The sequence below is a fragment of the Rhinatrema bivittatum genome, chromosome 6, assembly GCF_901001135.1.
Source record: "Rhinatrema bivittatum chromosome 6, aRhiBiv1.1, whole genome shotgun sequence".
Classification (NCBI taxonomy): domain Eukaryota; kingdom Metazoa; phylum Chordata; class Amphibia; order Gymnophiona; family Rhinatrematidae; genus Rhinatrema; species Rhinatrema bivittatum.
This window is the reverse complement of record NC_042620.1, coordinates 15,348,667-15,375,715: the sequence shown is the minus strand read 5'-3', so window position 1 is coordinate 15,375,715 and position 27,049 is coordinate 15,348,667. Positions and strand designations below refer to the sequence as shown.

General features: G+C 46.8%; 1 protein-coding gene across 1 annotated transcript in view; it reads right to left on the bottom strand.

Moving 5' to 3' along the window:
* Positions 1-12,855: 12,855 nt before the first annotated feature.
* TNS1 (tensin 1) overlaps positions 12,856-27,049 on the bottom strand; it is a gene marked incomplete in the record, with an annotated part of 1,098,810 nt that continues 1,084,616 nt past the window's right edge. Inside the window, 1 exon segment of the mRNA XM_029605104.1 lies at positions 12,856-17,900. Coding sequence (XP_029460964.1) covers positions 17,759-17,900 — 142 coding nt within the window.

Here is a 27,049-nt window from a genome sequence, read left to right as displayed (position 1 = left end):
GGAGGGCCCCCAGGACTCTGCATTGGGACCTGTGCTATTTAGCATATTCATAAGTGATGAGTGAGCTGACCGAATTTGCAGATGACACAAAATTGTTTTGTCATTAAAACAGCAGCAGATTGCGAAGAACTGCAGAAGGACCTTGTGAGACGAGGAGGCTGGGTTTCTAAATGGCAGATAAAATGTAATGTGGAAAAGTGCAAAGCAATGCACGTAGGGAAACATAATCCCAACTGTGAGAAATGAAGCTCAAGTGTTGCTATTACATATCTACAGAAGAATAAGGACTATAAGTTGCTTTATATGTTTTATATTTAGGCTGCTCTGTGCTGCTAATTGTTAAATAAAAAGACTGCTGAAATAGAGTAATAAGCACTGACAGCTAGAAAGCATTGCTAAGCACAGTAGAGAAAATTAAAGAATTGTTTAAAATGTTACTCTCTCAAGAATCAGAGGGAAAAATGAAGCTATGCTTTTAGAAATCACACTTTGCTTCTGACCTAAGGCAGCTGCTTAGAGGGGGGAACTGACAAGCGAGCTGTGCAGTCTGAGCGCAAAACCCCAAGCTATGTGCAGTCTGAGCGCAAAACCCCAAGCTACAGAGTCTGCTGGAAAATAGGCCAACAGTGCACAGGCCTCGTTCCAGCAGAAAGGTAGTAGAAAAAGCAGAAGTTTGAGGCACCGTGCCCAATCTCCCCCTAGAAACTCACCTGGTTAAACCCCACCATGCCAGGAAGTCACTCTGTAAGCCTGTGGAGTAATATAAAGCAAAAAGGACAGTAAGAAGGGGCATCGAACCAAAACTGCCCAGCACGTGACGCACTTCCCTTTTTCTGCAAAAGCCTTTAGAAGCTGAAAGCTCCTGGTGTTCTTGCAGAATATAAGCCACATGCAGAAACAGCAAAGATCCCACCCCTCCCTGCTCCTGCAACAGCTTTTTTTAAGAACAGCAAGCTAAAGCACTAGCCACAGGGGTCAGAAAAGGGAACAAAAAAACCTATATAACTGGTAACCTGTACAATGTTATGTGCGCCTACAGTCTGTAGCCACCCGACTTGCAAGTACGTTAATAATAAACTTCTTTCACCGATACTTTGGTGTTCACAGACTAATTATTCCCAAAAGGGAAGTTGTTTGTTTCTTACACAACTACAGGTACCGACTGTGTTATGGGTGTGAGCCCTTTATGCTGTTGCATAGTGGACGCAGCCCCGCTGACTGCTGGCGAGTTGTAGGACAGGATGGAGCTTCGCCTATACCAGCCAACTCCCTACGCAGGTTGAGTCCTTGGGTTCTGGCGGCCATTAGGACTTAGGTGGGCCTTACAGAGAGCAACATCCCAAGGGCACGCCGGGGTCAGGACAGGCAGCAGACTGGACAAACTGGGACAGGCCAAGGGTTGGGGGCAGGCGACAAGCAAGCGTGGTCACGTCCAAAGCAAGAGTTCAGGTCCGGGTGGCAGGCAAGCATGGTCAGGTTCAAAGCAAGAGGTGAATATCAAGAAGTCAGGCCAAGGATGGATGAAGACACACAAGAGACACTGGATGACACAGGCAGGGCAGGACAAGGCTGGATGAGACAGGCTGGAAAAGACAAAGTTGTACGAGACAGGCTGGGCAAGGTAAGGCAAGGCTGGATGAGGCTGGAGGACAGGAACGCAGGAACAAGGAACCAGGAATGCAGGAGCCACACATACTGTTCCAGGCAGGAGACCCGTTGCTGAGGCAAGGCAATGCTGCAGAGCCTTTGCTTGAATAGCCCAATAGGACTGACCACATCAGGAGGTGTTGCTTTAAGTTTCCTGCCGTGAGGCCTATATTAGGCATTCACTTAAGGGGAGGTGCTGGTCGGCAGCACGTGGCAATGGCGTCTTGCCATGATAGGTGTCTTTCAGCAGTGTGGGGTGAGCGCAGTGGTTTGTGAACTGCCAAACATAACACTGACACTGGGCTCCGTGTTAGGAGTCAGCACCCAGGAAAAGGACCTCAGAGTCCTTGTGGACAATACCTTGGTTTTTCAGCTCGATGGGTGGCGACAGTCATAAAGGCAAACAGAATGTCAGGAATTATTTGGGAAGAAACAGAGAAACTGCGACTATCCTAATGCCTTGGAATAGATCCATGGTGACTGCACCTTGAGTATTGTGGGCACTTCTGGTGGCCCCATCTTTAAAAAGCCATAGCGAACATAGAAAAGTTACAGAGAAGAGTGACAAAAATGATAAAGGGAATGGAAAAGCTTCCTTATGGAGAGAGGCTAATCGGATTAGGGCTCTTTAGCTTGGAAAAGAAACGACAGAGAGGGGAGATGATTGAGATGTATAAAATCACGAGCGGGGTGGAAGGGGTAAATAGGGATCGGTTATTTATCCTTTCAAACAGCACTGGGACGAGGGGGCGCTCCAGCAGATTTAACACAAATCATGGGAAGGATTTTGTCGCTCAGCGCACGGTCAAGCCATGGAATCTGTTGCCGGAGGACGTGGTCAAGGTGACTAATAAAGGGGGTTCAAAAGAGGCTTGGACGAGTTCCTGAAAGCCAGGCAGCCGTGGGAGAAGCAATAGTAGTTATCCCTGGGACTGAGATAGGAGAAACAGATCAACCAATGACCTTGGTTCCATCCCTGGCTCGGGGGCTTCCAGTCACTCTCAGACCCCGGAGGGAGGACGTTCCTCATCCTTAGGGCTGTGAATTCATTTTGAAACATAATTTGTTGGCTCTCTTTCTTTCCTTATGTAACGCAGCACTAACCTTGCTGGTGCTGTGGGCTTCGTTGCGCGGCAGGGGCTGGGGGAGAGCAGGGGAAGCAGCTCCTTCATTCCTTCACTTTTTTCATTCCTTTGTTTTCTGTCTACTTTGTTTCATTTAAATGAAAAAAAAAAAAAATCAACAAATAAAAATAAGCCAAATGAAAAAAAACGAAAGAACATTTTTTTCCCCTGCGCACATCCCTGGTTATCATGCGACACGTAGTGGCCAGGCCTGGCGCCACCGGGTGTGCAAACCGTGCCATTGCACAGGGCGGCACAACCGGGCGGGATGGCGGCGGGAGCCGGGAGAGACCCGTGAGACCGCCAGTAGATCCTATCTCACTGGCGGCCTGGAAAAGGAATCGACCCCTGAGGCCAAAGAAGAAGGAGCCTGTGCTCCTACTCCTTCTCCGTGCTGGGGTTTGCTCTCCAAAACCCGTGCAGTTAGCATGCACGAGGATCAGCATAGAAGAAGTGCTAGGCTCGCTGGCTCGCATGGTTTGATTAGAGGCGAAGCAGCAGAATGGCTACCAGTGTGTGTGTGTGTGTGTGTGTGTGAATGAAAGCCTTACTGGGATGTGGTGTGTGTGAATGAGAGCCTGACCTGGGGGCATGGTGTGTGTGAATGGGATCCCAAGTCCAGGGCAGCTTTGCTTTCTTACGCAGCGCCAGATAGTCTGTTCCCTGCTGTGTCAGGACAGCATTTGTTGGCATCTGCAAATTACAGACCAAAATGTAAACCCTGCTTATGATGCTTATGATGCGTCCGAATGATTTGTTCAGATATTTTGGCAGGGCATGGTAAGAATTAAAGGATGCACGAAGAAAGCAAAGTGAGGGCAGTGTCTGCTGCAAAACTTTCCCATGGGGACAGATCCCTGCCCTCCAGTGCCTGGAACAGTATGTACATGCAGATATTTGGACAAACGGACACTCTTCTACGAACTCCCTGCACCCACCTCTGCAGCACGTACAGATACGCCGTACACACACACACACACACACAGTGATGGCTGCTCATCTTCGCGCCCGTCTCCTCCCCTAGCACTAATCCAGCCTCTGTAATCAGACAGGTCTCGGAGATTTCCACAGGCAGCAGGACACCTGTGGCCAGCTCACTCCCCACTCAGCAGCGGTGATGAAAGCTCTGTTAGGGGAAAGCTGGGAGCCCAGACTCAAGCAAGTTTTGAAACCTTTACCAAACACCAATAAAATATTTCAAACAGCAGACACATCACATACTACCCAATAATTAAAATGGTAGTCAATCAAGAAAAATGAACTTTAAAAGTCACCTTTACTTACCCTCTCCAGCAGTTCTCCTACTCCTTTCCCTTGCAGGCCATACCAGAAGCAGCAGTAGCTGCTGAAGCTGTCCTCATGGTCCTCTTCCTTAGGGACCACAACCAGTCTCTTCTCCCTCTCTCTCACACACACACACACACACACCAGTCATACCCTCAAGACCAGTTTCTGTCTCTCACACACCAATCATCTCCCCAACCAGTCTCTCTCTCTCTCACACACACACAAGCACACACATACCAGTCATCTCCCTGATCAGTCTCACACATACACACATCACCTCTCTGGCCAGTCTCTCTCAATCACACAATGCTCTCGCTCCCTCTTACACACAGGCTTTCAATCACACACATGGTCTCTCTATTTCACTTACGCACAAGCTCTCAATCACATACGTTCTATCTCACTTACAAACAGGCTCAATCACACACATGCTCTCTCTCTCACAGCCACAAGCCAGCCAAAAACATGCTCCATCTCTCTCTCGCACATACACATTGACTCACACAAGCACCTTCCCTGTCACACACAGAAGCACCATTCCTTTCTCACGTACACATAAACACACACAGAAGCGCATTCCTTTCTCACGTACACACAAATACACACAGAAGCACCATTCATTTCTCACATACACACAAACACACACACACAAGCACTATTCCTTTCTCACATACACACAAACAATCACCATTCCTTTCTCACATACACACACAACACACACAAGCACTATTCCTTTCTCACATACACACACAACACACATACACACGGAAGCACCCTTCTGATCTAAGGCCCCCAGCTGAATAGCTGATCTCTGGTGGCGGTTAGCAGAACTGGTGTTCACTTCTTCGGCCCCCGCCGGCCTCGATTTTAATTTCTTCAGCTCCCGCCGGCTTGGTCTCCGGCGGGGGCTGGCTGGGCGGCGCCCATCTTCATTTTTTTGGCCTCAGCACCTCCCAGTCATTCCCCGCCGGAGACCAAGCCGGCGGGGGCTGAAAAAATGAAGATGGGTGCCGCCCAGCCAGCCCCCGCTTGAGGCTGGCTGGGAGACTCCCATCTTCTTTTCTTCGGCCTCCGCCGGCCTCGATTTTAATTTCTTCGGCCCCCGCCGGCTTGGTCTCTGGCGGGGGCTGGCTGGGAGACTCCCATCTTCTTTTCTTCGGCCTCCGCCGGCCTCGATTTTAATTTCTTCGGCCCCCGCCGGCTTGGTCTCTGGCGGGGGCTGGCTGGGAGACTCCCATCTTCTTTTCTTCGGCCTCTGCCGGCCTCGATTTTAATTTCTTCGGCCCCCGCCGGCTAGGAAGGCACCCATTCGTTCTCATACACACATACAGCCTCAGGCAGGCACCAATACATCCCCTCCCCCCCCCCGGAAGATGGTTTGGGTGTTATTGTTTCCGCTATACATTGGTCATAAGATAGGAGGAAGGAGGGATAGTCATATGATAAATGTATTTAATTGGTTTATGAGTTGTTTTTATTTGAATGGTTGTAATTTGTTTTATTTTTTAGTCCTAGGAAGTTTATTTTAGTATATTTATTGTGCATTATTATTTATTGTTGTGAACCGTTACGATGGAACCTGAGTGACGGTATACAAAAACCAATAAATAAATAAATATTCATACACATGCACACACTGAAGGCAGAACCCCCTCTCTTTCTTTTGCCAGCAACCTCGGAACCTTTCTCGTTCCTCTGTTGCCGCTGTCACTGCTGCCGCATGGCTATTGGGGAGGCGCTGATTGCTGCTACTGGCACTGAAGTCCATTCTGCTGCCTCCTCTGGGCAGGCCCCGCGGTATTAAATATTTGAATGCTGTTTGCCTCTTATTTCCACTCTGTCTTAATATTTAATTTGCCCTCTCCCACACCCTTGTTCATTGTATTTTCCTACCTGTCAGTTCAATTGTAAACCGGTATGATGTGGTCCATTAATATCGGTATATAAAAGTTTTAAATAAATAAATAAATAAATAAATTTGCAGGGCTTCCTGTTCCTCCCTGCTGATCTCATACATCGCGAGATCCGCATAGAGAAAGTGCTGCTCTTGCAAATTCCCAAAGATAACATGTGCCAATCACTAAAAATTCAAAATATGTTGGGTTTTTTTTTACCTTTGCTGACTGATCTTAGTTTTTTCCACATTCCCTTTCTCGGTCTTTTGTCAATTCCTTTTACAGGGTCTCTTTTTTCTGTTTCTTCTCTCTCCACCTGACTTCTCCCCTGCCTCCCTCAAACACACACTCAGGCTCTCATTCCCACACACTGTCTCTTTTCTCTCTCATACAAACACATACAGACTCTCATCTCACATACTCTATCACACACACGGCTCTCACTCGCACATGCTGTCTCTCTCTCTCATACATAGACACTGGCTCTCTCATTCACATGCTGTCTCACATACACAGCTCTCATTCTCACATGCTGTCTCTCACACACACACACACACAGAGGCTCTCACATGCTGTCTCTCTCACATGCACACACACACACACACATACACACAAAGGCTCTCACATGCTGTCTCTCTGAACATACAGGTTCTCACTCCCACACACAGTCTCTCAACTCACTCTCAAAATACACACACACTCTACGGGGCTTCTGCAGGTCGCAGTGGGTTGGGCTTCGTGGTGGGCCTCCTCTCATCAGGCCGCCGCAAGATGAGATCTGCAGTGGCCCTGCCACAGATGCTGCTCCTTTTCTACATGCAGGCCGATGCTTCTTCTCCTTCCTGTCTGTGCGGGTCTGGCAATGTTTTTCTTCCGGGTCCGTGCAGGCAGGAAGGAGCACCTGAAGATTTGAAGGTTGCTTCAGGCGTTGGAGGGAGCCCTGATGATCTTCCTGTGGTGCACTGCCACGCATGCGTGCAGCTTAGTGGGAACAGCGGCTGGCACACAGGAAAGCAAGGTCACTCGTTTGCTCTGCCGCCGGTGGGATGAGGTCCACCGGCAGCCGCACAGCTTGTCATCCTGTAGATGGGATCCACCGGTGCCCCATATGGCCCTGCATTCAGGAGCACTGGCCCCCCCCCCCCTTGCCCTCCCCCTTGGTACGCCACTGCAGCGGTCACGTGGACTCTCCTGTTGCCACCGGCCTGCCCCCCCCCGGGTGTGCCACCCTGTGCAAATGCACAGTATGCACACCCGGTCACACCAGGCCTGCTACTAGGGCCTAGAAACTTCACTTCACATTGCGGCCGAGCAGGAGGAGGTGACAACAGGCATTGGAAGCCTCAAATTACACTGCCACATGTGCAGCCCTCAAGGATGTTAAATCCATCTGCTGCACTTCATGAGGATGTGGGGAAGAGAGGGGCTGATGGCAGCTGTCAGAACCTTTGCAGCCTCCACCGCACACTGAGGAAAGCAGAGGGAGGCTGGGTTATCACATCGGCGACCAACATTACCCACTGCTGTCACGAGCTCTGCCACTGGCCTGGCACAAAGAGAGAGGAGAGGAGAGCAGAGCTGCAACAGAAAAGTGAGCAGAATGCCTCAAAGGAGGAAATGGGACTGGGCTTGACAGAAGGAGGGGAGAAGGAATGAAGGAAGAAATGGAGGTGTGACGATCATTTTCCAAAAGTGTTTGTAAGAATCATAAAAGAAAATAATGAAGTATAAAAGAAAAGCAGGTGTTTGTTTGAAAATTGCAACTCCCTGCCCCTGAGGGTGAGAGCACCTGCACCGGGAGCGGCAGCAGCAGCTTTTACCTGCGGGGATGGAAAGCACATGCAGGGATTTAAGTCTGAAACCCTCCGCCATACTTTCACACATAAGGCAGATGAAACGTACGCAGGAACAACAGTCCTGGCTCTACCCCGTCAGTCTGGATTTTCAGCAGGAAGCTCCCTGGGCAGTGTCCCTTGGAAATTTACACTGCAGGTCTGCAGGGGTCGGCGCTGATTTTCTGCCAGGCCCTACCAATTTGCTAACCCTGAGCTTTTTTGAACTCGCTTCTTTTTCCCCATTGCAGCTGCAATGGGAGGGGGAAGGGCCTCAGCCTTCTGTGATGAGGGCAGTTTTTAAAGAGATTTGGAAATTGTGCTTCCTAAGTATTCAGTTTAAAGTTTTCTACATCATGAATGATTCTGGAGTGTATCTCACTTTAGATTAAAGTTTTCTACATCATGAATGATTCTGGAGTGTATCTCACTTTAGATTAAAGTTTTCTACATGATGAATGATTCTGCAGTGTTTCTCACTTTAGATTAAAGTTGTATACATGATGAATGATTCCGGAGTGTATCTCACTTTAGATTAAAGTTTTATACATGATGAATGATTCCGGAGTGTATCTCACTTTAGATTAAAGTTTTATACATCATGAATGATTCCGGAGTGTATCTCACTTTAGATTAAAGTTTTATACATCATGAATGATTCCGGAGTGTATCTCACTTTAGATTAAAGTTTTATACATCATGAATGATTCCGGAGTGTATCTCACTTTAGATTAAAGTTTTATACATGATGAATGATTCCGGAGTGTATCTCACTTTAGATTAAAGTTTTCTACATCATGAATGATTCTGGAGTGTATCTCACTTTAGATTAAAGTTTTCTACATCATGAATGATTCCGGAGTGTATCTCACTTTAGATTAAAGTTTTATACATCATGAATGATTCCGAAGTGTATCTCACTTTAGATTAAAGTTTTATACATCATGAATGATTCTGGAGCGTTTCTCACTTTAGATTAAAGTTTTATACATCATGAATGATTCCGGAGTGTATCTCACTTTAGATTAAAGTTTTATACTCATGAATGATTCCGAAGTGTATCTCACTTTAGATTAAAGTTTTATACATCATGAATGATTCTGGAGCGTTTCTCACTTTAGATTAAAGTTTTATACATCATGAATGATTCTGGAGTGTATCTCACTTTAGATTAAAGTTTTATACATCATGAATGATTCTGGAGTGTATCTCACTATTTCATTTGTTACGGCGTGCAGAAATTAAAGAGAAGAATGTGGGGGTCCGTGAAACGTTTTGAAGCTGAGAAGGGGGACCCCTGCTCTACATAAACAACTTCTTAAAGCTAGTGTCTGCTTTGGAGACCCTGAATATATTAAAAATAGTGGTCGCGTTTGTAGACTCTGCGGCTCCAAGGAAGAGCTCAGTGCGGAGAGTGGTGCATGCCAGGAAACCAGCTTGTGCTGCACTGGGCACGGGCCGTCTTCCTTAAATAGCACGCAAAAGAGCTTAATTCATCGGGCTGCCTTTCGCCGGTCCTCCTCCTCTTCACCAGTCCCCCCTTTTTCTCATTCTTACGGATTCCCCCTCTGGTTGTCTGTCTGTCCGTCCCTCCTGAATCTAAGGAAGGTTTCCTTGTGTTTTTCCTGACAATTCTGCCGGAGCTTTTTCTTTCGCGCCAGCCACTTTTCTCTTACCATTAGCGCAACCTTTTCAGAGGAGCCTATTGGTCTGCCTTACACAGACATTCGTCACCTTTGAATGCTTCCCTTTTACGGCTGACCAATGTCCGTCCGTTCCCCTCCAATTCCAGCCCCCAGGTTCCCACAGCAGCACAGGGTGTAGATTCTGCAGCAAGACTTAGGAAAGTCTACCCCGTTTCTTCATATATTTCAATAATTTGTCACATTAAATAACGGAACTTTTTTTGTACAATAAATCATTATTTTCCATCCTTGTTTGTTTCTGCAATTGATTTGGTTCTTTTGGAGGTCTTATGGGTGGGGGGTCTCAGATGAATCCTCAGTGATGGGGAAAACATGAGGATAGGGCGGGGAGGAGATGGAGAAAAAGGGGGTTGGTGGAAGAGCGAGAGAGAAGGCCTAGGGATGAGGATAGAAGGAGGGGCAGGTCAGGGATAAGGAAGGGATAGGTGAGGGAGGCAGGTTCTGGGATATGGGGAAGAGGGGGGCTGTTCCTATCATTTTTATAGCACTAATGCTGTACGATGACGACATGTATTCGGGTTGCAGACGTCCTGGCCCAAATGGGCTTATAGTCTAAAGGAAATGAGTATCGGCGGCAACAGGAGATAAAGTGGCTTTAACAAGAAGTGTCAATGGGAGACGAAAGAGCTGAAAGCTTATTTCCAGGGCCTCTCCTTCAGCTCATCTGCTCCTCCCATGCATACCCAGCCCAATCCTCTCTTTCCCCATCTCATCCCATCCCAGATGCCAATGTATACACACACACACACTCTCTCTCCTCCAAACCCCACTTTCACACCCTGACCCCCCTCGCCAAGTCCCCCCATCCACTCTTTCGTTGACCTGTGTTGACCGGGTCAGCAGCAGCCTCTCGGGCTTCATATTTCTCTGCTGCCAGGGCTGGACTGATTCTTTGAACCATGTGTGTCCTAGTGCAGAACCAACTGGTACCGGAGGAACTGACCGATGGAAGGAGGCAAGGGGTTGCAAATGCGCTCACCGGCTAGCCACCTCCTTCTCAACCCGGCTGAATCCACGGGCTCCCACTATTATGCAGCAAGTCATAAATTTTACAGCCCTTGCCAGAGAGCTGAGAAAAACCTGGGGCCCTGCTGACAGGACCTCCTCAACTATCACTCATCATCTGGAAGTCAGGCCCCCTGGAGTCTGGTTCAGTTCAGATCCGAGTTTAATACTGACCCACACAATGCAGTGAAGTCTAGACCCTAAATTTTCCCATACGGAAGGAGCAGTCCGTCTAGTGGCCTATACAAGTTGATCTTGGATTGCTGGATTACTCCCATAGAGATATGTGCAAGAGATGTGTATTCTGCTGGCACTGTTTTACCCTCCTATAGGACACTTCCAGGGCTGCTGAGGAGGAGAAGCAAGGCAGTACCCCGAGACCTGGAAAAATGGTGCATTTCTGATCATTAGGTGGCCCGGGGACAGCTCTCAGTGATCCTGTGCACATCTGTGAATCACCCACGTCAACAAAAACCTTGGGATGAACATCAAGACAACCAGGCTGACAGTCCAAGCAATGGTATATTTTATATAATGGAGTTTTTTTTAATCATTTATAAAGCAATACAATACATTGGACAGAATAAGAGATGCCTGTACACGGGGGGGAGGAGGGGAAGTACTAGTGAATATTAGTACATAGCGGGACAGAAGCTACATTTGTACGCGTGAGATCACTACGGGCGCAGAGATACAAAATATAAAGTACTTTTCCATCTTTATAAATACAGGCATTTATATTTCTCATTCCTCAATACCTTTTATTTAAAAAACAAAACAAAACAAAAACTCGGCATCTCTAAAGATGCAACACACAACACAAAGAAAGGCTTAAGAGCTGCTGAAAACATTTCTTACCATTGACCGGTTAGTGGGGCCATAGGACTGAAATAATTAAACTCCTCATATACCTCTAAGCCATCCGGTGAACTAACCAGAGCCACATTGCTGGAAATTTGTTTTCTTTATCTGGGTTAATGACATTGGAACCAGTTAACGGTCTGGGGGGGGGGGGCCTTTGGGGCCGCTAAGTCAGCATTTATAAAGGGGGGGTGGGGAACACAGCCTGAAGACGGTGAAGCCAACACCAGCCCCATGCCTGGTGAGCCGAGGGAGAGGAAGGTAGGAGGAACAGCGGAGCCTCCTAATGAAAAGGACTGAAGCCAGGCACGTTTTGGGTGGGGGCACTGAAGAGCAGGCCGCGCTGTCTTTGCAAGAGAGAGCTCTCACTTCAGGAGAGTCTGTTGGATGCTCCATCTGCTCTGCAATTTGTTGCCAGAGGATGTAGTTAGTGCAGTTAGTGTAGCTGGGTTTAAAAAAGGATTGGATAAGTTCTTGGAGGAGAAGTCCATTAACTGCTGTTAATCAAATTTACTTAGGGAATAGCCACTGCTATTAATTGCATCAGTAGCATGGGATCTTCTTAGTGTTTGGGTAATTGCCAGGTTCTTGTGGCCTGGTTTGGCCACTGTTGGAAACAGGATGCTGGGCTTGATGGACCCTTGGTCTGACCCAGCATGGCATGTTCTTATGTTCTTAAAGAAACACGGTGACTTTTAGGGCTGCAACTTCGCCCAGGTCAACCGGAAAATGTAGATCCGGTCCTGGATTTGCCTCATTGCATGGATGGAGATGTACTCTTGATTTTCCTAGGGAAATTGAAACTATGGCTCTAGGCATGCAATAGACAAAAACTGGGATTATTGACCTGGGTGCGGTGACTTTTTATGATTTTACTGCATTTTGCTTTGTCAGTAAAAGCAGTAAGTGAGGTCTGAGAGAGTAAAATCTGGCGCGGGGGGGGGGGGAGGTGGTGAGGTCTGGGTCAGGAAGGTGCAAGGTGGGGGGGGGGGGAGGTCTGTGAATTAACAGCAGTGTATAAACACATTGTACCACTGTGGAATTTAACTGACCTATCACTTTAAATTCTGAACGTAGCAATATTCACCTGCATACACACTATTTCTTGATAGACTTGCCTGCAGGGCCAATGCAATCTTTAAAGCAAGCCAAAATCACTCCAAGCACAGTAAGATCCGGGGGAGACGGGATTTCCAAACGCCTGCCTTATTAACTCTATTGCAAGTCATGAGATCACGAGGGCGGCCATCTTTTCCAGCTCTTCTCAAGTTCTGTCACTTCCTCTCTGTTCACCCTAACCAGGCTGTTGTGAGAGGAAGTGAGGAAATCACAACACAGAAAACGAGAGAACCAGAAAAGAGAAAGATGGCCGGCTTCATCTTGGTGAAAGGTTAATCAATAAAAACAAACAAAGAGCACGGAAAAACAAAATGTACTCATGGCCCCGGACATTACCGTTATCATTAGTAGAGTAACACAAATGTCTACATCCTCATTCTCCAATGTGGTATTGAAATTTATTTGTTTTAAACAAAAACTCAAATCTACAGGAATGTGGCTCTATCAAGGCAAGTACGGTAGTTTACAAAGAGCAAGTTCTGTGAAAAAAAGTGCATTTTAAAATAACATCTTTGGCAAGAGCATACACCACGCAGCTGCCTATGTTTATATAGATATGAGTGTGTGTCTATTGATGCCGTGGCTGCGTGTTTTCAGAGGCTTACTTGGGCCGCTCCGGATACATTTGTGTCCTACGTATATTGCTCTGCGTTCTTGTGCAAACATCAGACGCCATACTAGTGAGCGTGTAAACAAACCCCCCCCCCCCCCACTCATCCCATACAACCCAAAGGAACGGAAGAGCCCGGGAAGGCTTCTCTGGCAGACTCTGCCACAGTACAGGTGATCTCACAGTGATCAGAAGTAATGGCGGTGAGGGAAGAGATCATTGCTCTACTTTAACAGGGGAGCAGCAGCAGGAAAGCGGTACCAGCTCAGCACGTGACTTAACATCCATTTATAACCTGGGCAGCTATTGTCCTCTCCAGAACAATTCAGTCAGGAATTAGAACCAGCAAAACCCAGGCACGCGCCTGTGAAATGCCAGACAGACAATCTTAAATTTCCGCCAACATTAAATTGTACTTTAGTAGTTCAGCCCAGTCCTGGCTTTACTTTCTCTCAGTTCTCCAAAAGCCGGTTTCAAAACAGTTTCAAAACGCCCTCCAGAACGGTGGCCAGACGGCAGAAGGTGCAGCTTCACACCGTTTCCCAGGCACGCTAGGGCCAGAAAGGTACACGAAGAGTTTACGTGCCCAGGTATTAAGTCTGCATTATGTTAATAATGGCTGCACTTGCCAGGTACTTGTGGCTTGGATTGGCCTCTGTTGGAAACAGGATGCTGGGCTTGATGGACCCTTGGTCTGACCCAGCATGGCACGTTGTTCTTATGTTTGTCATTCTCAAGTTTTTGCGTTGTACAAGCATAGCCCCAGGTCTTAGCCTCGCCCATGGTCCTGGTGGCATCAGAGTGCCAGACTGGTATTCGGGATCCCCCATTCATTGAGTCTAGCCACACCCTGATTCGAGCATGAACGCAGCACGAGCCACTGAAAAGTGGGTCGGGGGGGTGGAGAATACAGGGCGAGGCCATCAAAAATGATGCACACCTCGGTTTCCTTAAAAAGTAGAAAAAAATAAAGAATCAAACCGGCTTTGGACAAAGAGAAAGCAGAACAGGAATAAGACTGACAGAGGGCAGGGGAGTGCAGAGAAGCAGGGTGATAGCTGAAAGAAAATAAACAAAGTTGCTTTCCTGCTGCTACAAATCCTCACAAGTGCAGACACAATTTCTCTTCCCGCATAAAGTGGTGGACAATGAAAGATGCAGACAGAGCTGAGAAGATTAAAACAGCAGACGACCGTCTTTTCATTAAGAAAGGGAATTCTCTTCTTCTGCAAAGGTTAAGCAGATAAATTCACCCGGTAAATCCTTGCCAGAATCTCTTTGAAGCAGCCGATTTAACATGAATGGCCCTCGAGGAACTCCAAAAGCTGGCACCCAGCGGTGGCGCGGGCCCTGAGGACCACGGTGGGTATTTCTATCCGGCCTTCCTGGGGAGAGGCGAAGTAGCTCTGTTACCCCTTGCCGTCTCCCTGTAAGACTGCGAGTGTCCTTTTAAAGGCCGGCGTTGCTCCCAACCTGTAAACCGTGAAGCAAAAGCTCGGACCGATGGCCAGGAACTCAGACGTCACAATCAGTCTCTCAAAAATGGCCTCAGGTTGGACGACAACAGAAAGCCGACCTGAATTAGAGGAAAGTGGATGCAGTAACTCAGGTATGGGGGTACCTCAGTCCCTCAAAGGCCACGTCAATGACGAACATTTCTGACAACACCCGAATCCGGTAACCAAAAAAAAAACCCAACCCCTCAAAACGATGTCAAGGACTTGAAGTGGGGCCTTGGCGACTCCTGGCTGACCAGCAGGCTTGCGTCGATCACTCCCCTCTTTCAGGTCGGAAATCCCGCCGGGACACGCCAAGGGGGGGGGGGGGCAGAGGTCGCGCCGGGCGTGAATCGTCGCCCGACGGCAGCTCTGGCCCGTGGACGCTTTACCTAAAGAGCGCCAGCGTATACGGAAACTCTCTTCGAGACGACACAAAAATCTCCCTTCAGATGCACTCACGCCGCAGCCGCGCAGACACACCAGTACTCCTCGTGCTACTCCCAGACCTCACGTTCACTCACTCTGGGCACGACCGAAGGTACAGAGAAAGAGTGAAACCGGCAGATCTAAGTCGTACATAACGCGTCTTAATATCAGTTAAGGTAAGTGCAGTCTTCCAAACCTGCCCAGCTCGCTAATACACAGAATCTCTTTTTATGCCTATAGTTGTACATACAGGAATCTATACAAGATCTGTATACGAGGGAGAAAATACACAGAAAGCAATTCGGCAAAAAATAAATATTTTGGGGTTTTGTTTTTTTTTTTAACTTTATAACCTTTTTAAATTTGATTAGCTGACAGCAGTTTGCCAGTATATTTCATATATATATATTATCTATCAGTATCAAGACATTGCTTCGCATGGGTGAACGGGATGTCTGGACTGTGTTTTATTTCACTTTTACAGACGGTATAGGCCGTGACCTTGCAGTGAAATGGTCTTTTGGTGCCTGCTAAGTCTTTCTACTTAGCCAGGATCCTTCTGTTAATCTGTTCTATGACTTCGCTAGTCCAGGATCGCAGGAAGGGACTTCAGGATGTCAAAACCCAGTCTTCAGCACCCGTGCAGAGATAACCAAAATATACTTCATGGATATTCATTGTGAATATCCAGAAAATCAGCCGGGAAGCCCTAAAAGTCCAGCCTTTTGGAGCTACTGAACTTGTAAAACAGAGGCTGTAAAAGTAGGTTTCAGGAAGGAGATTTAATTCCTCCTCTGATAGTCTGAAGAGCCCAAACCTATCCTGGCTGCAGGCAGAAATACCTGGGCAAGCTCCACGCCTGTACCAGCTGAAGGGCTCGGCTGTCTTTAAAACGTTTCCACCCCACCTCTTTCTGTAACAGACGCGGAGCAGAAATCTCCTCAGAAGCTCCTGTTCCAACACCGTGGAAGGAAAGTTGCCATTTCATTTCAGGGTCACAGAATACAGTCTGCCAAAGCAAAAGCAAAGCTGTATACTCTGGGTCATTCCTTGGCCAGCTTTGGTTTCTGACCTCCGCCGTTCAGGGGTAATCGATATAAGCAGGCTGAGGATCGTGAAATCAGCGTGGGCTCTTGGATCAACCGAAGGGAGGCTTATTGCATGCACGTGCTGGAAGCTGCCACAGGGCTGTGTGTGTGTGTGTGTGTGTGTGGGGGGGGGGGGGGGGTCTTCTCGTGATGTGCTTGTGACGCAATGGCAGGCTCCTCGTCCGCTGGGGCCAGGCTGAGCCGATGCAGGGAGACGCGTTTCTCTAAGAGCAGCAGCAGCAGTACAGGTCCATAGAGGCACTGGAGGTACAACCAGGACTAGCTCACCTTGTCCCTGACCACCTGCGGCCATTGTATCAAAGGAAACTAATGCAGGATCTCAGAAGCTCTACTGAGCTGCTACTCCTCTCTGAGATATTGGTCCATCGGTGGCTTTCTAATCATTCTGGGAACTCTGTCCTGCCTCGTAAATAAAGCAGGGTGCCACATGTCAATATGCTTGGAAGTTCAGCTCCCTGAATGCTTACGTATGCCTGTGTGCATGGGGAGGACTGTCTACCAGTGAAAAGGTTTGATGACATATCCCAGAATGCATTTCCCTTGTGACAGGAAAAGCTAAACAGTGGAAATCCCAAAATGCATTGCAATGTGAGGTTAAAAAGGGCAGTTACAGGTCCCAGAATACCCTGAGATGTAAGGGAAAGATTTCTAAGTCCTGTAGTACGGTCACACTCAAAGGATACCTACAAATCCCAGAATGCACTGTAACATGAAGCAAGAGAACACAGGAAAGTATGTTAAACAGCTGAAGGCCTGGAAGCTCTCAGGGTGCTCCAGTAGGATAACCAACTGGTTCCAGATTTTCAGGATAGGTTGATCCAGCCCTGGTTTTACTCCCCTGCAAGAAGGTACTTATAGTCTTGCTTTTCCTAGACAATACAATGGGTAAATCAGAATAAGTCCCAGCATGCAATAGGGTAAAACCAGGACTGGATCAACCTGTCCTGAAAATCTGGAGCCAGTTGGCAACCCCATGCCCCAGACCTGATGTTTCAGTTGTTATTTACACAGACTATTTTTTTGAAAGAGGTAGAAATAGATTTTCCCACAAAACCGGTGCTGCAGCCGCCAAGTGAAGAAAAAGAAGGTAGTGTGCTTATCATCGAGTATGTGTGACCTGCTGACAGACACAAGGACAGCCTCTATAATGCCAGGGGATGTCACCGATTTGACAGTGGTGGTCTTCCGTTCGAAGCCATCTTCAGTTAGCACGCTACAGATCTGTGAAGACCTAACTTTACATAATGCAGTAAGAAGCTATTAATCATCAATCTCTATTTTGTTATTTTGAAAGGCAGCATCTATTTGTTATGAAATGAATATACATTTGATGCTCTGAATCCACCATATCTTATGCAATTTTTAGATTGATCCAACAGCCACGCTGATTTCAGTGTCCAAATAATCCAACTTTGCTTTTACTCGTGTTCCCTTCAACAGGAAATTCGCTGACATCATTTCCTTTATATTTGTTTTCTTCCCAACAAATCAGACATTCCCTAATTCACTTCCTTCTACCACAATGCACATCCGCTCTCTCCTTCTTGGATCCTTTCCAAGTCCTTCTTCAACAACAAACAACAACATCAAAAGACAACAGCAATCAAAAAAATTCATGGCAAGAAAGACCTCATCGGCTCATCTTTTCTGAGAGCCAATCATGACCCTTGACACAAAGTTGACAATGGCAGCCGCAGGCTGATTAGGGTCCAGCTCAGCGAAGAGGTGACAGACGTTGTCAGTCGTGCTACCTTGCTTTCGGGCCACAAATCCAAAGAGTCTGGGTGAGGAGAAAAGCAAAAAAAAAAAAAGAAAAACATTAGACAAAGCAATTATTGATCTGAAGGAAGCAATGGGGTCATGAAAGCAAAGGAACATCATCACCATCCCTGGTTGAGTCTTATATTGGTCCAATAAACAATGACTTTTACTTGCCAAAAAATTCCTAAAATGTTTTATGTGTACTTTATTGTTATCTGAGTTTTTTTGAAGTAAATGAATGAGAAGACCAGCGGGGGTTTAATTATAACCAACCGCATCGATGGCTTGCTGATACCTCATTATAATTCTCACTATATGGTTTTGGGACATTATGGAGGTAATTTTCAAAGGAGTTATGCACTAGAGATGAGCTTCGTTTTTTCCTACCGGGTCGTTTTTTTGAGTCGGACGCTTCGGGGTAAAGTTCGTTTTTCCTCGGTTAGTTTTTTGGGAAAACTAAACGGGGAAAAACGAAACCGGCCCAAAAAACGACCTAGGAAAATGAAGCTCAAAAAAACCCATCCCAAGCATTAAAATTCACTTTAATACATTAAATACAAACCCCCCCCCCCCCCCCCCCACCATCCCGATCTCTCCCCAAGACTTACTAACATCCCTGGTGGTCCAGCGGGGTCCCGCGAGGGATTTCTCTCTCCGTGCCCTCTGACATGTCACAGGGGCTACCGGTGCCATTGGTCAGCCCCTGTCACATGGCCATCGGCACCATCTTGTGCTCCTACCATATGACGGGGCTGACCAATGGCACAGGTAGCCCCTGTGACATAGTATGGGCAAAAGCTATCGGCGCCATTTTGATTACTGGTGCCGACGGTCCAAGTGCAGGAGGTCACTCCCGGACCCCTGCTGGACTTTTGGCAAGTCTTGTGGGGGTCAGGAGGGTCCCCCAAGACTTGTCAAAAGTCCCTGGTGGTCGAGCGGGGGTCCAGGATAAACGAATGCACATCTCTATTATGCACATAAATGTAACATACTATTGTAGCAATTTTCAAAAGCTCATGTATGCGCTTAAAGTGCACTTATGCATTAAAAACTATTGACAATGGCAGACAGTATAGCAATTTCCAAAAGTCTACTTATGTGCATAAAGTGCATTTATGCATGTAAAACCCAGTTTTAAGCAAGTAAATGCTTTTGAAAATCTCCCCCTTTGTGAACTGTAGTGCTCTTGAGAACCTTTTGCCATATCTTTTGTCTTTCCAGGATTTCATGTTTTATTTTGTGACAACAGTGAGTACTTTTTGTTGATGCCCAATAAACAATGTCACAGACTACAAAGACCCCCGAATACTCCTGGACCAAGATGGCTACCAAAATTAAGAAGTGATAAATTGTCTACACTTTTAAATGCCTTCCTAATTTTGTCTACTGAGGGATACTATATATATATATATATATTAGAGATGTGAATCGTGTGCCCGATCGTCTTAACGATCGGGTTCGGCTGGAGGTGGTGGCGGCCATCTTTAAAGATGGTGCCGGCCAGCTAGTGCTCCTACCATGTGACAGGGGCCGGCCAATGGCACGGATACTCTGTCACATGGTAAGGGCAAAGGACCATCGGTGCCATCTTTAAGATTGGCAGCCGAGGGCCCGAGAACGGGAGATCACTCCCGGGACCACCACTAGAGCACCAGGTAATTAAAAAATGTTTTGGGGGGATCGGGAGGGTGGGAGAAGCTAAGGGGTCATCTTTAAAGGGCTGGATGTTTTTTTTTTTAATCGGGCCGTCGGCGCCATTTTTGAGTGGCAGCCAAAATGGCGCCGATGGCCCGAGAACGGGAGATCGGTCCCCGCGCCCCCACTGGACCACCAGGTACTCGTAAAAAGTTTTGGGGGGTTCGGGGGGGGGAAGGTAAGGGATTAGTTTTATAGGGTCGGGGTGGGTTTAGGGGTTGTTTTGGTGTGCCGGTTTTCCCACCCTCCCCCAAATAACTCCCGTTAGTGGACACTAACGGGAGTAACTATTTCACGATAAATCGTGAAAATTTCTATTGTGTCGCGCACTGTATCGATTTTTGTCGATTTAAAAAATATCGGACGATTTTTTTAAATCGTCAAAAAAAGATTCACATCCCTAATATATATATATATATATATATATATAGTATAATTGTGTATAACTAGTTTCACAGAGAGGAATGTGTGTTTCTATTTGACTCAATATTTCAGCAATATCTGTAGAAGGACCCATGTAGTCTGGAGAACTCATGTACATTATCATCTTTGGAAAATGACATCAGAGAGAATCCAGTTATCTCCGGGACCACTAGAACTCTACACTTGAGTCAAAGTCAAGTTAGACAATTCCGGCATGATCTGAATCTGAGGGAATGAATCAACAACATCTCTGCTCACTACTACTCAATTTGACATATAGGTTTTGATCTGGCTCGGTGTCGTGATTTTAAAGTAGGAGTGTTCAAAGCAGGAGAGCTGCTTGTAGAAAAAAATCTTGATGTCCACATCCTCTTCTTGGTAAACTGGACAATTCTGAGCATGCTCACTTTGAAAAGATGACTTGCCTTGTATTAAAATTCAAAAAAAAGACTTTTAACAATCTGAACTGTACTGGTCCAGGCAAACGCAAAACGGATTCAGCAAGCTGGATTTCAATTTGAACCATGTCACACCTGACTGAAAAATTCAGACTAAAAGGGAAGCCAGAATTCAGGCAGGCTTTCAGGCTCACCCAACTCTAAGCCCCAGGCCTAAAACGATACTACGATATTTACTGAAATACAAGAAACAAAACTCCTTATTTACATGTTACTTCTCTCTGACCTGAAGGTGTTCATTCAACCTCATTACATTTCATGAAGACCAAGTGACAGTGTGAGGAAACACAGAAACACCGAGGCATGTAGTCTACCCAATATCCTTGTGCAGTTATCTGTGGCTTTTCCCTTCATTTCTTCACCACCAAGAATCCTCTATGCGAACCCCAGGCCTCCTTGAATTTTGTTACTGTTTCTGTCTCCGCCACCTCCACTATTTCCTGATGTTGCTTATAAAACCAGATACAGTGCCCTCCTGTTCTAGGACATTCTTTCCTCTGTGAAAAATGTTCTTCTTGTGCATTATTTATACATAGAAACAGACTATGAGAGCAGATAAGGACCAAGGGGTCCAGCTAGTCTGCCCAATTGCCTTCCTTCTGCATCGTCATAAACTTTAGTTGATCTCTGGCTTAGAGATAACTTGGATGTTCCTATCATATCCTCCCTTTCTCATCTCCTCTAGAATATAAATATTTAGATGACCCTGCAACATTTCAGGAGCTCCTCTCTGGACTGCTTCCGTCACGTCTAGAGTTTATCCTTTTGGAGGTAAAAGTCTTGAGAACTGGACACAGTTCAGGCGATTTTCATCCTACATAGTTAATGTTACACAGTGTTATTGGTTAGGAAACCAGTACGCTGGACACTGATTCTACAGAGTTAGCCCCGAGACAGCTAGTTATGCCTGAAATCCTCAATCTTGACTGGGAAGTGCAGCACAACAGACCTGCAGTCAAGATCCTGACACAGCATCCTGTGGAAAGGAAAACTGGTTCTTACCTGCTAATTTTCGTTCCTGTAGTACCGCAGATCAGTCCAGACTCCTGGGTTTGGCCTCCCTTCCAGCAGATGGAGACAGAGAAGTTTTGACTGACCTGTCCTATATCCTGAGGTGCCACCTGCAGTCTGTCAGTACTGAACTGTACCTAAGCCAGATGAATAAAAACTTTAGCAAAAAACAGTAATTATAAACAATTTTGCCCCCTAAATGAGCAGAGGGATATAAAACCATGCAAACTCAAAGCCTTGCCTACCCTAAGTGGGACCAGAACCTGAGCCACACTGATTCTTCAGAGCAAACAAAATAACTGGTCGAGCAGACTCTCCAATTTCCCTTTCCTGAACTGGGCGGGACTCTGGACTGATCTGTGGTACTACAGGAATGAAAATTAGCAGGTAAGAACCAATTTTCCTTTCCCTGTACGTAGCCGGATCAGTCTAGATGCCTAGAATGTGCCAAAGCTTCCCTACACTGGGTGGGACCATAAGAGTCCCACTCGAAGCACACTCTTGCCAAAGCCCCCTGTTTCTGGGGCCTGGACATCCAGACGGCAGTGCCTGGCAAACGTGTGCAAAGACTTCCAAGTAGCCATCCTACAGATCTCTTGTGGCGAAACCTGCTGACACTCAGCCCAAGAGGCTGCTTGCGACCGGGTAGAATGAGCACAAAGCCCAATCAGCACCGACCAACCTTTAGCAATGATGCAGAGCTGATAGCCTCCTTCAACCACCAAGCAATAATGGCCCTAGAAGCGTTATGCCCTCTCCTGGGGCCACTCCACAGAACAAAAAGATGATCCGACTGGCGGAAACTGTTGGTAATCTCTAAGTAACGTAACAGGGCCCGCCTCACCTCCAATCTTTGCAAATCTCTGGACTGAGGAATGGAAGAACCCAAACCTGGGAAGTAAGGGGGCTCCACAGACTGCAGGATTTTTCACCTCCACCATCTGCTGGAGACAGAGAAATACTGACGGACTGCAGGTGGCACCTCAGCATATAGGGAAGGTCAGTCAAAACTTCTCTGTCTCCATCTGCTGGAGGGGAGGCAAAACCCAGGAGTCTGGATTGATCCGGGTACATACAGGGAAAAACCCTATTGCACTTCCCCAGGCACTGGCTAATAAAATGTAATTACTGGCTAGAAAAACTTGCTAGTTTTATAATTCCTTTCCCTATTCCCTGTTTGCTGATCACAAGTTACAACTTTTCCAGTTCACTGTATCTCCTTTTGCTTAATAAACTCTTTAGTTTGTTAACTCTGTGGCTGCTCAGTGACCCGCAGATGTGGATCACTGGGTGATCCCAATATTTTTTTATTCTCAGTATGTCTGTGTAATTTCTGGGAACTTTTATGACTGTTGGGTTTTGGTAAGGGGTCAAGGTATCCCTAGAAACCATTAGAAAACAGCTTGTGGGGGTACGGTACATCCTCAGAGGCAAGAAGGAACCCAGCAATCAGGTGGAAGGTTGCCAGTGTAGGACAGCACGTGCAGGTAGGGCATGGTGAGATCAGTGAGATCTGCTCAGGGTAAAATCATGCCCTGCTTGCACATGCACTAAGAGCAAAGCCTAAGGATGTTAGGGCTGTTCAGTTTGGAGACAAGACGACTGAGGGGGGATATGACAGAAGTCCACAAAATCATGAAAAGGCTTGAACACGTTAATGTAAATCGGTTATTTACTCTCTCAGGTAATAGAAGGACCAGGTCGCAGTCTTACACGCACAAGTACCTATGTAAATACGTGCTCAAGTCTAGGCCACGGCCTTAACACACAGGTCCCTGCGCATGCAACCGCCTCGCAGTGAGAATGCGTGCACACGCCTAAGCACGCGGAAAAAGATGTCCGGCCTCGAACCTCCGGACCGAGCTAGCAGAAGGGTCACCAACTCCCTGCTCATGCACCTCAAACCAGGGGGGGATTTGTCCCACCAGGACCTCATAACCCCCTGGGAGGATCCAGAAATTGTCTTTTAATCTTTTTTTTCTCTCTCTCCAGACTGCAGGTTTTACACCATCTACCATCTGCTGGAGACAGAGAAATCCAGAGGGACTGCAGGTGGCACACCGAGTTATGTACAATGTCAGTGAAACGTTCTCTGTCTCCATCTGCTGGCAAGGAGGCAAAACCCAGGAGTCTGGACTGACCTGGGTACGTACAGGGAACTACCAACATTTGGTTTTAGCCACATAAGTCACGAGGCTAGTTAGACGAGCCATAGAGCAGGTCTAAACTTAACTGGTTATAGCTTAAAGGGCTAAGCACGGGTATATTTGCATATAGTCAGTGGCTTAGCCGTGCTGCTGAATATACCTTACAACTTAGCCAAATTAGTTATATCCTGCTAAGTTACTTAAACAGCCAGCTCTGAATATTGACCTCTCTGTGTTTATCCCATGCTTTGTCTGGCACTGTCCTTGTCATCACTAACTTCTCTGGGAGGGCATTCTAGGCATCCACAAAATTGTATAAACAGAAAACACCTTGTGGTATGGCTTGGATTTTTGTTGGGCTTTTTAGGTTGCTATACATTTTGGAGCCCTTCGGTTATTCTATTGATTAAATCTTAACAGTCAAGTATTAGACCATTCCTCAAGCTTTCTTTGATCACTCTTCCATTTTGTCTACTCTTTCATGGATGTCACTCTGTTGCAGATCTCAAAAAAAAAATAAAAAGCAAACTTTTCCCTCTAATTACTCCACGATATCGCTAATAAAGATATTGAACAGAACCGGCCCTTCGCAGGGTGAATCCCATTTGGCATTACCCTCTGTCTTAATCCAGGTTACTACTTTACACCCATCCTCAGGCTATTCAGTTTACTAATGAGCCTCAAAAGCCCTGCTGAAGTCCAAGTAACCCTATCCAATGCAAGGTCCTTGATCTAATTCTCTAGTCACCCAATCAATGAAATCAGTGAGATCTGCTCATGGTAAAATCATGCACCTCAAATCCTGCAAACCACTGTTTTGTACATAATCCATGATCCTTTCCATCAATTTTCTGCCATCGAGAAAAAGCTAACCGGCCTGTGGTTTCCAAATTCTCTGTTATTTTATAAAGAGGGACTACAACCGCCTTCTCCCAGATCCTTCAGTGGATCGGTCAGGGACATCTCTGAGCTCCCTTAGTATCTTATGGTGCATCCCATCCAGTCCCTTGGTTTTCTGCACTTTCACTTTTACCAATTGCACACAGACACTCTCCTCTGTAGATGCTGTCATATGTACCTTGCACTTTCACATGTATCACTGGTCCTTCTCCACCCCCTTTGGTGGAAACTCGTTCACTAAGGAGAAGGACCACGGCCTTGCGGTGCCCTGGATCGCAGCCTCTTCCTCTCCTGCTTGGCCCCATCAGTCCAGAGTGCGACATTCAGGTGCCAGCGGCAGAGGAGGATGCAGCCCGTGGTCCTGCAAGGCTGCAGTCCTCCTCTCCTCCTTTTTCTGGACATGGCGGGTGAGGGAGGGTGTGGAAGCAGTGGTGACGGTAGGCGAGAAGGCAGGTGCTGCCACCAATAGAAGGGCCTGGAAGAGGCGGCCTGTGCCCTGTCTTGTCCCGCTGCCTCCGATGCGAGGTCTGGGCCCCAGCCTCCCGGGGCCGGTTCCGTGGGAAGGGTTGAATTTTGCGGCCCTTGCGATGCTCGCAGAATGGCAGGAGACTGGGGGCTCTGACTGCATGCGAGCGTTGAACAAAAGGATGTCTTTAGTGTTTTCGATTTTTCCTCCTTGTACTCCCTTTTGAATTTGTGATTTTAGATGTGATTACTCACTTTCCAAATCCGAGCTCAAGGTGCGCTACGGTCAGCTGCAGAAGGTATTTCACCGATCCACTCCTCTAGTTTTCCATAAACGCACAATGGGGGAGGGGGAAAAGCCTTAGTGCATAGGCCCTAAGTTTGTACCTAAGGCAGTGAAGGGCGAAGTCACTTATCCAAGGTCACAAGGAGCATCAGCGAGATTTGAACCCCGGCTTCCCTCCTAGGCTACTCTTTCTTTTCTTCTGTGTGTTATAATCCCATCTCTATACCTCCTCCTTTCAGCGACGTGACCTGAACAGTCTTGTCACCTTGCTTCACTGCCACAGAGGGCAATAGTCAGCGGATTTTACAAGGGGCAAAAATGAATTTTGAAAATTGTTCCCTCATATGCAGGGAAGAGTGTGTGCAGTGCACTTTTCCCTGCGAAAATATGCACCCGTGTCAGCCACATTTTCAAAGGGAAACCCTGCGAGGAGGTTCCATGAGCAAGTCCCATAGGCAACTACCAAAACTGCCCTCCCCGTTATCTTTTCTTACACGCACGCCTTTCCTGCGTCTATCGGCTTTACCAGATATTTGTTTTTTGGTCCTTCTCTTTCTAAACTGTCTTGTAAGTTTCCACCCTTACTTTTTCAGCCACTTCCTCTGAAAGCCAGTACGGACAATAACCAGCAACCTTCTGACCTATGGCCTGCAGACTGAAAGTTCAGAAGAAAGGAGCATGCCCCCCCCCCCCCCCTTGGTGGCTTCCCATAGCTCATCCATTTTATCTCAATGCAGTCAAATCTTAAAACCTTGCTCTTCTATTAACCTCGGTTCTTAACTCCAGATTGTATCAGGCTCCTCAAATATTTTATTTTATGTTGTTAATCCCAGTTAATTGTATCCAAGTTCGACCATCCTGTTTACCATCCTGTTTATTGTAAGACAATCTCTTGTCATGGTTATTGTTTTTGAATGTAAACCGATTTGATTGGTAACTCTGTTCACCAGAATATCGGTATTATAAAAGTGCCAAATAAATAAATAAATAAATAAATAAATAGCTGCAATTCACATTTCTCACCACCAGAGGGGGCTCCTTGCAAGCTTTGCTTGCTTGCATTAAGAAGTAAAGGAATCATTTTAAACCCTACTGAAGAAATCTGTGGGTTATGCACACAAGTTACACCAGTATTCAAAGCACACCTATGCAGGTGTAAGTTTGCTTTAAAAATTATCCCGCCACACTTCCACCTATTTGATGCAAGTCATTTTGCCAATTTATGTGCACACGTTTTTTACAATCGAAGTGCCTGCACGTTCATCCCACCCCAGGCCGGACTCCACCCCTGAAACGCCTCTCCTCCTTGCACGGAAACGTTTGCTCATCCAACGTGTATGCACGCGACGGCTTTACATGTGTATCAGTCACGCAATTTCCTTTCTGCAGGTAATTGCCCTCTAAGTGTCCTCTGAGCAGCACCAGGAGCACCACAGAGTTAGAAATGATGAAATCAGGAGGGCTCTCAGCACGTGACTCTGCTTCTTCCTACCAAGTCATTTATACTTAGGGAGAGACAAAAAGAAGCAGCTGCAGGTTCTAATAAAAACTCGGAATAGCTAAAATTAGTGGCGAGTGCTGAGCCCTTTCACAGCTGCCGTGGGGGGGTTATCGAATGCAGACTGTGTACACAAGAGGTGCCACTTTATGCTAGGGACAACTCTCCCGGAGCAGTAAAGGAAAGGTTTACTGTGTGGCCAGGCTGGATAAGAACATGTGGGCTGAAGCATGTTTCCTGATGCGGCTGGAGGCAGCTCACCTCATCCTGCCCCCTCCTGGGAAT